The following is a 12190-nucleotide window of genomic DNA, read 5'->3' on the forward strand; positions in this document are numbered from 1 at the left end:
AAAATACTGATACATACTCATACTAAAAAAAAAAAAAGTTCATTGTATATCTGAAATTCAAATTTCACTGGATCTGCAGTATTTTTGTTTGCTAAACCGGCACCGTTCCTTAGTCCACTCTATATCTGTTTCTCCCTACTCCCCCTTCTCTCAGCTCTTGTGAGTTTTGCGGCCCGCTGCAGCTCAGCCATTAGGGCTCTGGGGGTGAATTTGGCTGGAGGTGCAGTGGGCGTGGATTAAATAAACGTTTTCCACTCCTCTCCCTTCAGAGATTTTCGTGGAAGGTCTTGGCTCTGGCGGTGGAGTTGGAGGGCTGGTGAGTGTCATACTGGTGGTAGTGTGGCTAGGAATGAGGCCCTAGGTCTTAATGAGCAACTGTGTCTTGGGAGGGAGCCTTCCAGGTAGCTGTGAGGGGGACCTCCACTTAGAGAATCTGGAAGGAAAGGAAGACCACTCCGGGGCCTGGAAACTGCAGCTTTTTAGAGGAACCAGCAGATAGCAGGGTCGTGCCCTCCCTACTTTCCTTTCACGGAGAACGGGGGAGGGGGCTGTCGGGTGGGGACTGGGCAGGGGGACAGCTGGAGAGGAGAGAGAAGGAGGTAATTGAGGGGACTGCAGCTGGGAGGGCGGCGACCGAGGGGAGGGAAACTGGTGGCGTCCCCATCTCGCAGGGTCCTGGGCGATGACGCGTCCGCGCCCCACTGATTGGAGCCCTCCTGGCCTTCCGCGCCCGACAGGCTGTCAGGGAGTATAAAGCATCCTCCGAGCTGTGCCCTCTCCGCAAACGTGACCTAGAGAAAAGTCAAGCCTCACCGACTGAGAAGCCATGACATGCCGGGACGCACTTTGCGACGGGCGCTCCAGGAGCAGGGTGCTGGTGCCAGGCAGCTCCCCCAGCGGCTTGCGCCCCCGCGGGTTCGCCATCACGGATCTTCTGGGCCTGGAAGCTGAGGTGCCCGCGCCTGCCGGCCCCGGGCCAGGATCTGGCTGCGAGTCCTCCGTGGCCGCACCCTGTACGGGTTCGGGTCTCGCGGGCTCCTGCATGGCGCGCGGGGCCCTCCCATTGGGGCTCGGCCTTCTATGCGGCTTCGGCGCACAGCCCCCCGCGGCCCCTCGGGCGCCTTGCCTGCTCATGGCAGACGTGCCGTTCCTGCCACCCGGGGCGCCTGAACCCGCTGCCCCGCAAGCCCCTGGTCGCCCGCCGCCCCCTCTCGGCAGCCAGAAGAGCAGCGAGAGCGTCTCGACGTCCGGTAATCAGGCCAACGCATCGGGGTCTTGCCCCTGTTTCCTCAGGCTTGGGGCCGTACAGGGGTAACTCACCATCGTCTCATTGAGCCCCTACTCCCAGCATCCCGGATCTAAGGGAACTCGGGACCCCTGAGCGCGGCCCCGTCGGGGGAGGCGTATTCTAGCAGCCTCTCTCCCTGCCCCTTGTCTTTCCCTAAGTCCCTGCCTCTTGTCCGGGACCTGGTCCCGCAGCACAGCAGATACTGCCACCACTCCGTTCCGGACCTACCCCGGGGGTCTTGGCGACTAAGCAGCGGTCTCTGAGGGTTTTTCCCTAGCCCCCCGCCTGAGCCTCGGTCTCTGCGAACGGCATAGGTCGGGGAGGCCAGGGCGTGCTTGTTCATCACCAGCACAGAACCCACTACCCCGCGGGGGCTCAAAGGTTTGCTGGATTCAAAGAGTGAAGAGCGCAGGGCCTGGAGGCCTGGAACTGTCCGCCTCCCGGGGTGCTGAAATAAGAGCCTAGGTACCGCACTTTTTTCCTTGCGTTGCCTTCCGTCCTCCCGCACACGTGAGAAAGGAAGCAACCTTGCCAATTTCATTGCAGCTATGCTCAACATTTTGTTCCAAGCCCAGCTATTTCCTCAAAGAAGTTGAGGTGCATTAAGGGGAAAGAGAAGGCAATGAATGTCTATAAAGAGCAAAGGCCAAGAAATTGAGAGGTTTGGGGTGTGGGGGAAATAAAATGGAGAATTATACAAGAAAACGCAGACTGAGAGAAACTATGTAGTAAAACCTAGAGCTAAGCGTCTAGTAGGCAGATAAGGCAAAAAAGTACGTTGAGTCTCTCCACTGAAACTAAAAGTAATAATATAATAAAAGTAAGCATGCCAATTTAGCAGACAAGCAAGCTTTCACTCAGTTTAAAAAAAAAACAACACTTCACGAGTCTCTGTGTAAGATAAAATGACGCCTTCTATTAGTGGTTTCATTAAAAATTCAAAAACCACCTTCATAGGATGAATTCTTTCTGTGAGAAAATGAAAGGCAAAATACCACTAGATCTTGTCAAGAGTGAGTTTCCTGGATCTGCTTCCAGAGATTTGGAATTGGTACAGGAGGGCAGGGAGTGCACGTCTGACAAGGGTTTTGATGTCAAACCTTAGCCGCCCCACTTAGAGAAATGTTGGTTTATTGGTTAAGATGAGGACTTGGAGGCAGAAAGAAGTGGATGAATTTGGGAGCTAAGTGGGAATAGAGAGTGTCATTAATGGCCAAGTAGCTTCACGCAGTCTGGGGTTTGACTCCCAACTTCATCATGTACTACCTGTGTGATCTTGGGCAAGTTACTTAATCTCTCTGCACTTCAGTTTCCTCATCTGTAAAAATAGAATAATACTAGTAGCTATCTTGGAGTTCTTTTATGAAGAATAACTTTTATGAAGATAATGCATGGACAATGCTAAGCACAGTGACTGGAATATAGTGAGTGCTAAAAATGCTAGCGAATATTGTTAAATACTCACATTCCCCAGCAGAATAATAACTTCAATCCTCATATTAAAATCCAGAGAAGAAAGTGAAAAATGTGCTCACCTTTAAAAAGTTTTCTTTCCTTCCTTCCTTCCTTCCTTCCTTCCTTCCTTCCTTCCTTCCTTCCTTCCTTCCTTCCTCCTCCTTCCCTCCCTCCCTCCCTCTTTCTTTCTTTCTTTCTTTCTTTCTTTCTTTCTTTCTTTCTTTCTTTCTTTCTTATAAAAGATAATATGCTCACCTTTAAAGTCCTCTCTTTTCTCCGGTGCTAACAGATGAGGACAGCCCATCTGAAGATAGGAGTGACCTGAAGGTGTCCCCCACCCTTGGCAAGAGAAAGAAGCGGCGACACAGGTATACAGCCAGGCAGTCCTCCCTGGCTACTTCCTCAGGACACAGTATCTGAGAATATATGATGCTGCATTATGGCAGGCCCAGTGACCTCCTGGTTGGCACATAGTAGGCATTTGGGAACATAATTCTGCTATTCATAGGAGGCTACAGGACAATCTTTGTGGCATTTTAAAGACAAATTTGTGGACCTTTAAAATAGATATTCTTAGAATGAGTTGATAGAATTCATTGAGGAGAAAAAAAATGTCAAAGAGCTTTGTTGTTGTTTTTGAACGAAACTTCTGGACTTTCCAGAGGCTAATCATTCAGAGGTGATATGTCCAATTATCATGAGGAGGGCTTTTAGGGTGTGGAAAGGCAGGCATGGGGTCTTCTAAGTCTGGGAAGCCTGGTAGCCTCCTGCAGACATGTGCCCACATATGTGCTTTGGGCTTCCCTACAGGACTGTTTTCACCGCCCACCAACTGGAAGAGCTGGAGAAGGCATTCAGCGAGGCCCACTACCCTGATGTGTATGCCCGGGAAATGCTGGCTGTGAAAACTGAGCTCCCTGAAGACAGAATACAGGTGTCTAGGGTCCCTTTTCTCTTTCCCAGAGACATCACAGAGAACATGTTTTTCTCACACACAGTGGGTCAACCCACAGCCTCCTCTAGACAACCTAACACATTCCCATTGACACACAAACTAAGGCTCACTGGCTGCAGGTACCACAATGCTAGAGACTTCCTGTATTTTTATTCCAAGAAGATATTTCCTGTAATCTGCATGTCTTTTTTTCCTTTTATTTATTAATTCTTTAAAATTACACAATAATGTGTGCTGCAACTAAAAACTACATATATAGCTATATATATCTATAACTCTATCTATTATCTATCTATCTATCTATCTATCTATCTATCTGTCTAATCTTTGACTATCACTCCTTGAGAGAAAACAATGTAAATATCCTGCTGTAATCTTCCTTCACACCATCTCTGTGTTTATATCTGGCTGTGAATATGTTTATATATCTCTATCTCTCTATCTCTATCTCTATCTCTATCTCTATCTCTATCATCTATAGCTATACTTACACACACAGGATTTTGTGTGTAAGGTATTGAGTTATACTTCTTAGTCTTTTGTTTGACAATGCACCTTGAACATTTCTCTAGGAAAGAAGATTTGCCACTAACTCACTCTTTTTTTTTAACAGCTAAACAATATTCCATATTATTCCTTTATTAAGATAATATTTTCCAGGAGAATTATCAACAACAACCCAAAACCTGGGGGTTAGAAAGGACCATTGCCAGCGTGAACTCTTTCTAATCAATGAAAAAAATCAGGAAACATAATAGTCTACTTCTTTACACAATCTGTGAAAGAACACTTTGATTTTATTTTTGTTGTTTCTCATTTTCTGGAAAGCCTCAGTGGAAACTGCACATTAGCCCCACAATGATGAGTCCTTTTGAGTTCTGAGTGAGCAGTAGCTACAGCTCCTCAAAGGTCTGGGACTTGAGTGGATGGTTGGCCCTTTTAGAACTCCCTGCTCAGGGGCACCTAGAAGCATCCTCTTTACTGTGTCTCCTCCTGTATGCTCTTCTGCTTCCTGTCCTGCCTCATATTAGGTCTGGTTTCAAAACCGGAGGGCCAAGTGGCGGAAGCGGGAGAAGCGCTGGGGTGGTAGCAGCGTGATGGCGGAGTATGGTCTCTATGGGGCCATGGTGAGACATTGCATCCCGCTGCCAGACTCTGTCCTCAACTCCACCGAGGGTGGCCTGGTTGGTTCCTGTGCACCATGGCTTCTGGGTAAGGAAGAAGGGCCCTGCAGCTAGCAAGAGGCCCAGAGATACTGGGGGAGGGAGTGGGGTTCCCACAAAAGGCAGCCATTTGCAAAGCCAATCAATGTAAATTTACTCAGATTTGGGCCCAGAATATCACATCCAATTTTTAATTAATTCAAAGGCTTGAACTGTGGTCAATTGATTTATTTTGCATTGGAACTGTGTACACAGTGTGTGGAAAGGTCACATTAAGCCTTGGTTTTAAGAGTGGAATGATGTAATATGTGAAATACATTCCAAAATGTTAGAATTTTTGGAAATCATACAACTTAGAGCTCGTGGTAATAGTAATGAGGGCAGTGCTAAGCAGTGAAACCTGCAGGTGATTAACGCCCTACAAATCAGAGCCAGAAGGTCTGGGTCTGGGTCCTGGCAGTCTGCCACTAACAACCTGCTTTTCTGTCTCTTAGACTTTTGGTGCTAGAACAGCCTACACTGGTAAGGTCCAAGTTTTGAGGCTAGGCATTCTGGTGTTTTCTGTTGTTACCAGAGACCAATGGGCAGAGATCACACCTTAGAGGAATGAGTCACAAGATAGCACCTAGGGCAGGGTGGGAGATTAGAGTTAGGTATATGTATGAGGAATTCTAGGCTGGTAGGGGGAGGAGGTTTTTTGTTTAGCAAACATTTTTTTTTTTTTAGCCCCTACCCCCAGACACTATGCTGAGACTAGAGATACCAATAGTAAATATGGTCCTGACTTTGCCCTCAAAGACTGAAGAGACAGAATTCGGGTCAGGGAACCAAGTTCACCCTTCTGAACTTCCACAAGCAGGTCAGATGTGGGGCAGTGATGCTCACTGGCATCTGCATATCTGTGGCCTTGTAAGAAAGTGCTGCCAGACACTCTTACTTCCAGAGAAGCTGGAAATCTGGCTTTTGATGTAAAATCTCCTGATTTTAAAATATTGGCAACAATTAAATTTGAGCAATTACTGTGATATCCAAATAAGGCACCTTTGTTGGGTGCACCCCACAGACAGATATTAGATTTAACCCTTAATGGGGGTAGATACCTAGCTGGTTCCCCTAGAACCAGAGGTCCTAGAGGCCCTGGAGACAGATGCTGATGAAGGCATTTTTTTAAACGTTTAATTATTATTGGGAGACAGAGAGAGACAGAGCATCAGCATGGGAGGGGCAGAGAGAGGGGGACACACAGAATCCGAAGCAAGCTCCAGGCTCTGAGCTGTCAGCACAGACCCCCACATAGGGCTCCAACCCACAAACTGTGAGATCATGACCTGAGCAGAAGTTGGATGCTTAACCAACTGAGCCACCCAGGTGCCCTTATGATGAGGACATTTCTAATGGGATTTAGAGAAGCTAGACAAGGAAGAATTTACAAAATTGCTGAATTTGGAGATACCTATTTTTATTTTTTCTCTTCTTTTTTGCAAGGGATGCATAAAAAATCCACAGGGATGATAAGGAAACCAGGAAGTGAAGAAAAGCTGACAGGACTCTGGGACTCGGACCAACTCCAGGAAGGTTCTAGCCCAAGGCAGACAGGATCCCAGAGAAGCTCAGATGAAGCCAGCCCTGAGAATGGCTTGGAAGATATGGCCATTGATCTCTCCAGCTCTGCCCGGCAGGAGACCAAGAAAGTACACCAGGGCACCAATGCTAGAGGATGCTCAGACTCCTCAGGGCTGGAGGGGCTCCAGCCAGGGAAGGTGGGAGCCTGATGAGGCCCACAGGCCCTACCCTCAAAGGCTGGCAAGTTCATCCCTTATGGCATTTTCCACAAGATAACAGTTGTCTAAGACAAGGACTCTCAGCTGGATTTTCTTCTTCCAGTGTCAGGATAAAATGTAATGCCACTTGCTTTAAGAAGACAAATGGATACCTTAGGGAAAGCCCATTTCACCCTAGAATGGAAACCATTCCTTAAAGGCAGTTAATTTTATGTAAAATTTTACTTTTTTTTTTGTAGAACTTGAGAAGGGAGGATTTAAAGTTCAAAAAGTGTATTCACTGCTGGGCCTCATTTGAGATTTGGTTCAATATACTGTGTAAATTAATAGGTGGTCTGATGTCCTCCGTCTGAATTTGAAAATATAAATTTATTTAATCTCCAGAGAATCAGATGTCTTTATAAATAGCAAAGACCCCATACAGACATATGAATGAATTATAATATCTTTACCTTGAACTTGGCTTTGGACATTTCAATTTTCTCATTAAGCAATACTTTGTATTATCCTGAGTGTCATTTGATAGGCTGTGCATATCAGAACTCATAAACAAGAAAGCAACCCATACTTTCCCTTCCCTTCTGAAATAGCATGGGACTGTGTTTAATATCTATAAACAGTGTTTTAAGGTCAGACAAAGCTTCTTGGTCTTTTAAAATTTATGTTTGAAAGCACTTTAGCAAATTGGATTTCATGAATGTTTTGTTTCCTGTATTTCCTTTGCAATTTATTTATTATTTAAGAATAAACATTGTGTGGTGTGTTTGCTTCTCAAGGCACTATTTCTGTTACACATATGTACATCTCCAAGATCACTGATCCCCTAATGAAGCTCTCCCCCCACCCCCCATTCCTATCGGCCCTTTTCAATCTCAGGATTGAAGGATTGAAGGATTTCATTTTTCAGGCTGCAGCACGTGTCATGTGTAGCTTTGTAAACTCCCATAGGGTGGTGGCTGGGTCTAATTCACCTTTTAGAGTTCAAGTTCAGAGAGACTTAGGTTTGAGGGGGAAATGTGAAGCTTCATGAAGAAGGCAGAATGGGGAAGGAAAGTGGGGAGCTTGAGAGGTTTCCTCTGGAAATCAGTGCAGTCAGGCTGGGCCTGCTTCTCTCATCTCTCCATGAGAACACAAAGGATCCCTTCCTTTGGCCTATTTTTCTCATCCTTGTTAATTCCATACTCTGTGAGAATTAAATATCACCTATCCTTACTGCAGAAGCAGAAAACCATGAGCACTACCTTCTTTTATTCATTCTGGCTCATAGAAATTATTGCTGAATCCTGACACTGCACAGCGAAAGAGCAGGTGTTGGTGAAGAACTCTAGAAGTTATGTTCTATCTTTCCTGTCTAGAGGCAGCATGCCAGGCTCTAAGCCAAGTGGCCATACTTGCTCTGGACCATCTTCTGCCTTCCAGCTGGTCATAAGATTCTTGCTTCCATCTCTCATCCTTAGTTTATCCAGGGTTGAATTTGAGCTAGTAACCTGTTTAACTAATACACATCACACTCATAGAATAAAATATTGCGCAACCTCTAAAAATGGTAACAATCGGGCATATTGTTTCATATTTCACATTAATTAAATATTGGTGATTAAAAACTAACTCTAAATAAATGGAAAGAAAGATATAAGTAGAAGTAAACAAATATGTAAAGCAGAATGAAATAAAGAAACAATTAGTTTTACATAAAAATATACAAATAGTGGACAAATTTCTATGAAATATTATAAAGAAAGAACAAACAGGAAGAGGCAAAAGAGAAAGGAACCAGAATGAGTAATGTAGACAATTTTAAATACATAAGAAAATACTATTCACGACTGGCAAGTATACTGATATGTTTTAAAACTCCCCCACAAATGGGCACATTTTCTGGAAAAATACGTATTACTAACATTAACTCTAGAATAAGCATGGGATTTGGAAAATCACTAACCAAGAAAGTCAATTGTACTATAAAGTGGCTCTAGATCTAGATGGGGTTATGTGTGAATTCTTGACATTTTTGAAGGAAGAGATCATTTTCATGGTATATAAGTTGCTGCTGAGCATAGAAAGAGGTGAAAGGGTTTCTAGCCCTAACATAACCTGGATTCCAAAACCCAACGAAGATAGTGTAGCTCTCCTCAAAACTCTCTAGTTAGCACCACTAATGGGAATGTGAAATTCCTAAATAAAGTGTCAGTGTCTGGAATTTAATAGTATGCTGGAAACAATCTTGGACGACAGAAGGTCTACCCCAGGAATCCAAAGAGAATTTAATATTGTGAAAGAAAATTATTTAAACATTTTATTAACAACCCAGATAAACAAAAAGCTATCTTAACAGATTCATTCAACAAATACCTATTTCTTTAAAAAAAAAAAAAACCTTAAAGATAGGAATAGAAGGATGCTTATTTCAAAAACAGCATCTCAATATTTTATAATGCACATATACATATATATAAAAACACAGTCTTTGAGGTAGCTCTTTTACCTTCTCACTTTGTAACTGTGGATGCATTACATAACCTTTTTGATCTCTCACTTTTTTCAGTCATAAAATGGGGATAATAATAGAACACTCATTTTCCTGGAAGATTAGATGAGAGAACATGAGTAATGTACTTAGCTTGGTTTCTGGCATGCAGAGAAAGCAAAATAAATATTAGCTATCATTATGACTATTAATGGCATTCCTATTAATATCAAGACTCAAATGAGAATACTTGCCACCATTATTTAACAACATGGTAACAACTAAGTACAGGATGGAGTAGTAGTAACCTGTTGGAATGCTTTGTGTAAATAACATTTAGGAAGAGCTCCAGGAACAAAGTAGGACAGACTTTTGGCCTTTTTTCATGTTTTCTAAGTTCTGTAAAGTTGGTATGTAAAAATAAAATAAATTTGTTGTTAATATTAATATTATTAAAATAGTAATACCTCTTTTTCAATTTAAAGCTAAGTTCACACTGGACAAGAACTCTTTTAGGGGTGCCTGGGTGGCTTAGTCAGTTAATCATCTGACTCTTGATTTAGGCTCAGGTGATGATCCCAGGGTCTTGGGAATGAGACCTGTGATGGGCCCTCTTCCACCCCCCACTCCACCCCCACCCACATGGCTTGGGTGTGGAGCCACCTTGAGATTCTCTCTCCCTCTGCCCCTTACCCCCTTTCTCATGCTCTTTGTCTCTCAAATTAAAAAACAAAAACAAAACTTTTTAAAAACACAGTGTGAAAACTTTTTTTGATGAGAAATCTGCACTTTGGCCATGTCTCCTGTCTGGTTCTCGAAAGTGCCAATTTGATAATGAGGAAACAAGCAGGCATATTATACAAGTGTTTTAAAATCCTTACTAAAATCATGCAGCAGGTCAAATTGAAGCCTGACCACAGACTGACAGCAGGACTGAATAATTTCCAGCTTTCAAAATTGTTTTCTGGCTGAAATGTGGCTATAAAAGCCCCAAAGCAGATTTTTAAAAATTACAATTTTAGCAAGGCCAATTTGGAAAGATTCCTAATATGTCACACTCCCAGAGTCATACTCCCAGCTGGCTGAGGGTATCAGGAGGCAGCATATCAGTGCATGAGAAACATTCATGATTTCAGGAGATATTTTCAGAAATGACAGAAGAACAAGAGATAGAAATCAATATTGTTTCCTTTGGTTTAGTAGTATAAATACAATAAACTATCCACACACTATGTATATACATACATACATATCTGAACCATTTGAGAGGAAGTTGCATACAAAATCTGCCCCTTTATTTTTTTATGGCTTTATTGAGGTATTATTGACATAGGCCATTTTGTAAATGTAAGATGTACAATATAATGATTTGATACATGTATATATTGCAAAATGTTTGCTAAAATAGGTTAGTTAACACATGCTTCACCTCACAGAATTATCATTTGTTGTTGTTATGGTGAGAACATTAAAACACTACTCCCATAGCTACTTTCAAGTATGCAATACAGTACTGATAAATATAGTCACCATGCCGTACCTTAGATCTCCCAAATTTATTTATCCTATAACTGAAAGTTTGTACCTTTTGACCATATCTATCTATTTCCTTCACTCCTCTGCCCTGGAAGTCACCATTCTACTCTCTGTTTCTATGGGTTTGGTTTTTTCAGATTCTACATATAAATGAGATGATATAGTATTTGTCTTTCTCTGTGTTGGTTTGTAAGCCCCTTGGGAGCATCCTAGGTAAAATCTGAAACCTGCAACTGTACACAGAAGGCAGAGAGAAATAAAGAGGCGGCCACTCAAGGTTGGTAGGTGGGCATTCTAATAAACAAAGAAAACTCACGTATGAGACTTGTCTTGGGTGGCAGCAAGACAAATAGATTTCTGCACCCACCTGCCAGATTTAAAAGTTTTTACAGAGGCCTTTACTGGGTTTAGTCATATATACTGCCCAGATGGTCTCAGGACCACATTCACTTTCTCAAGGTTGTGTCCTTGGGGAAACCTCTGGGGTGGGGAAAAGCAAGTAGAATACATATTCTAAGAACAGGGGAGGGGGTGAGGAACCAGATTGCCAGGGTCCAGTTCATAGGTGAACCAACAATCAAGTCACATCCCTCAAAAATCTGTCTGACTTATTTCACTTAGCATAACCACCCCTGCCAGGTCCATCCATGTTGTTGCAAAAGGAAGGATTTCCTTCTTTTTTGTGGCTGAATAATAATCCATTATTGTTATTATATATTATAATATTATATATTATATATATATCACTTTCTTTAAAATTTTTTTAAAATGTTTTTATTTTATTTTTGAGAGAGAGAAACAGAGCATGAGCAGGGGAGGGGCAGAGAGAGAGATACAGAATCTGAAGCAGGCTGTACTGTCAGCATAGAGCCCGACGCAGGGCTTGAACTCATAAACCGCTATATCATGACCTGAGCTGAAGTCGGTGCTTAACAGACTGAGCCACCAGGTACCCCATATGTCACTTTCTTTATCTGTTCATCTGTCAGTGGACACTTAGGTTGTTTCCATGTGTCAGCTATTATAAATAATACTGCTATGAACATGAGGGTGAAGTTACCTCTTCAAGTTACTGATTTCATCTCCTTTGGATCTATCCCCAGAAGTGGGATTGCTGGATCATATGGTAGTTTTATTTTTAATTTTTAAAACAACTTCCATTCTCTTTTCCATTGTTGCTGTGCCTCTTTATCTCTTAACACTGTGTGTATTTCCTAAGAATAAGGACTTTTTTTTTAATGTTTTTTACTTATTTTTGATAGAGACAGACATAGCACAGGTGGGGGAGGGGCAGAGAGAGAAGAAGACACAGAATCTGAAGCAGGCTCCAGACTCCTAGCTGTCAGCACAGAGCCCAACGTTGGGCTCAAACTCACAAACCGCAAGATTATGACCTGAGCCAAAGTCAGATGCTTAACCAGCTGAGCCACCCAGGTGCCCCAGGACATTCTTTTATATAACCTGAGTAGTTATAAACTTCAGAAAATCTGAATCAATATTTTGAATATGAACACAATACTCTAGAATTGAACAGAATACAGTATT

General features: G+C 42.9%; 1 protein-coding gene across 1 annotated transcript; it reads left to right on the forward strand.

The window, feature by feature from the left end:
* Nucleotides 1–626: 626 nt before the first annotated feature.
* VSX1 (visual system homeobox 1) lies at nt 627–6633 on the forward strand. Its single transcript, XM_058684687.1, has 5 exons — nt 627–1250; nt 3033–3111; nt 3554–3677; nt 4730–4910; nt 6347–6633. Exons 1-5 carry the CDS (start codon nt 827–829, stop codon nt 6631–6633), a joined length of 1095 nt encoding a protein of 364 aa, XP_058540670.1. The 5' UTR covers nt 627–826.
* The last annotated feature ends 5557 nt before the right edge of the window (nt 6634–12190 follow it).

Source organism: Neofelis nebulosa, chromosome 9 (assembly GCF_028018385.1).
Source record: "Neofelis nebulosa isolate mNeoNeb1 chromosome 9, mNeoNeb1.pri, whole genome shotgun sequence".
Taxonomy (NCBI): Eukaryota; Metazoa; Chordata; class Mammalia; order Carnivora; family Felidae; genus Neofelis; species Neofelis nebulosa.

What these genes read in the sequence shown, in the direction of transcription:
- VSX1 (XM_058684687.1), top strand. Translation starts at nt 827, where the DNA reads ATGACATGCCGGGACGCACTTTGCGACGGGCGCTCCAGGAGCAGGGTG. An exon ending in AGAAAGAAGCGGCGACACAG is followed by an intron (nt 3,112 to 3,553) that starts GTATACAGCCAG and finishes GCTTCCCTACAG; the next exon opens with GACTGTTTTCACCGCCCACC. An exon ending in TCCCTGAAGACAGAATACAG is followed by an intron (nt 3,678 to 4,729) that starts GTGTCTAGGGTC and finishes GCCTCATATTAG; the next exon opens with GTCTGGTTTCAAAACCGGAG.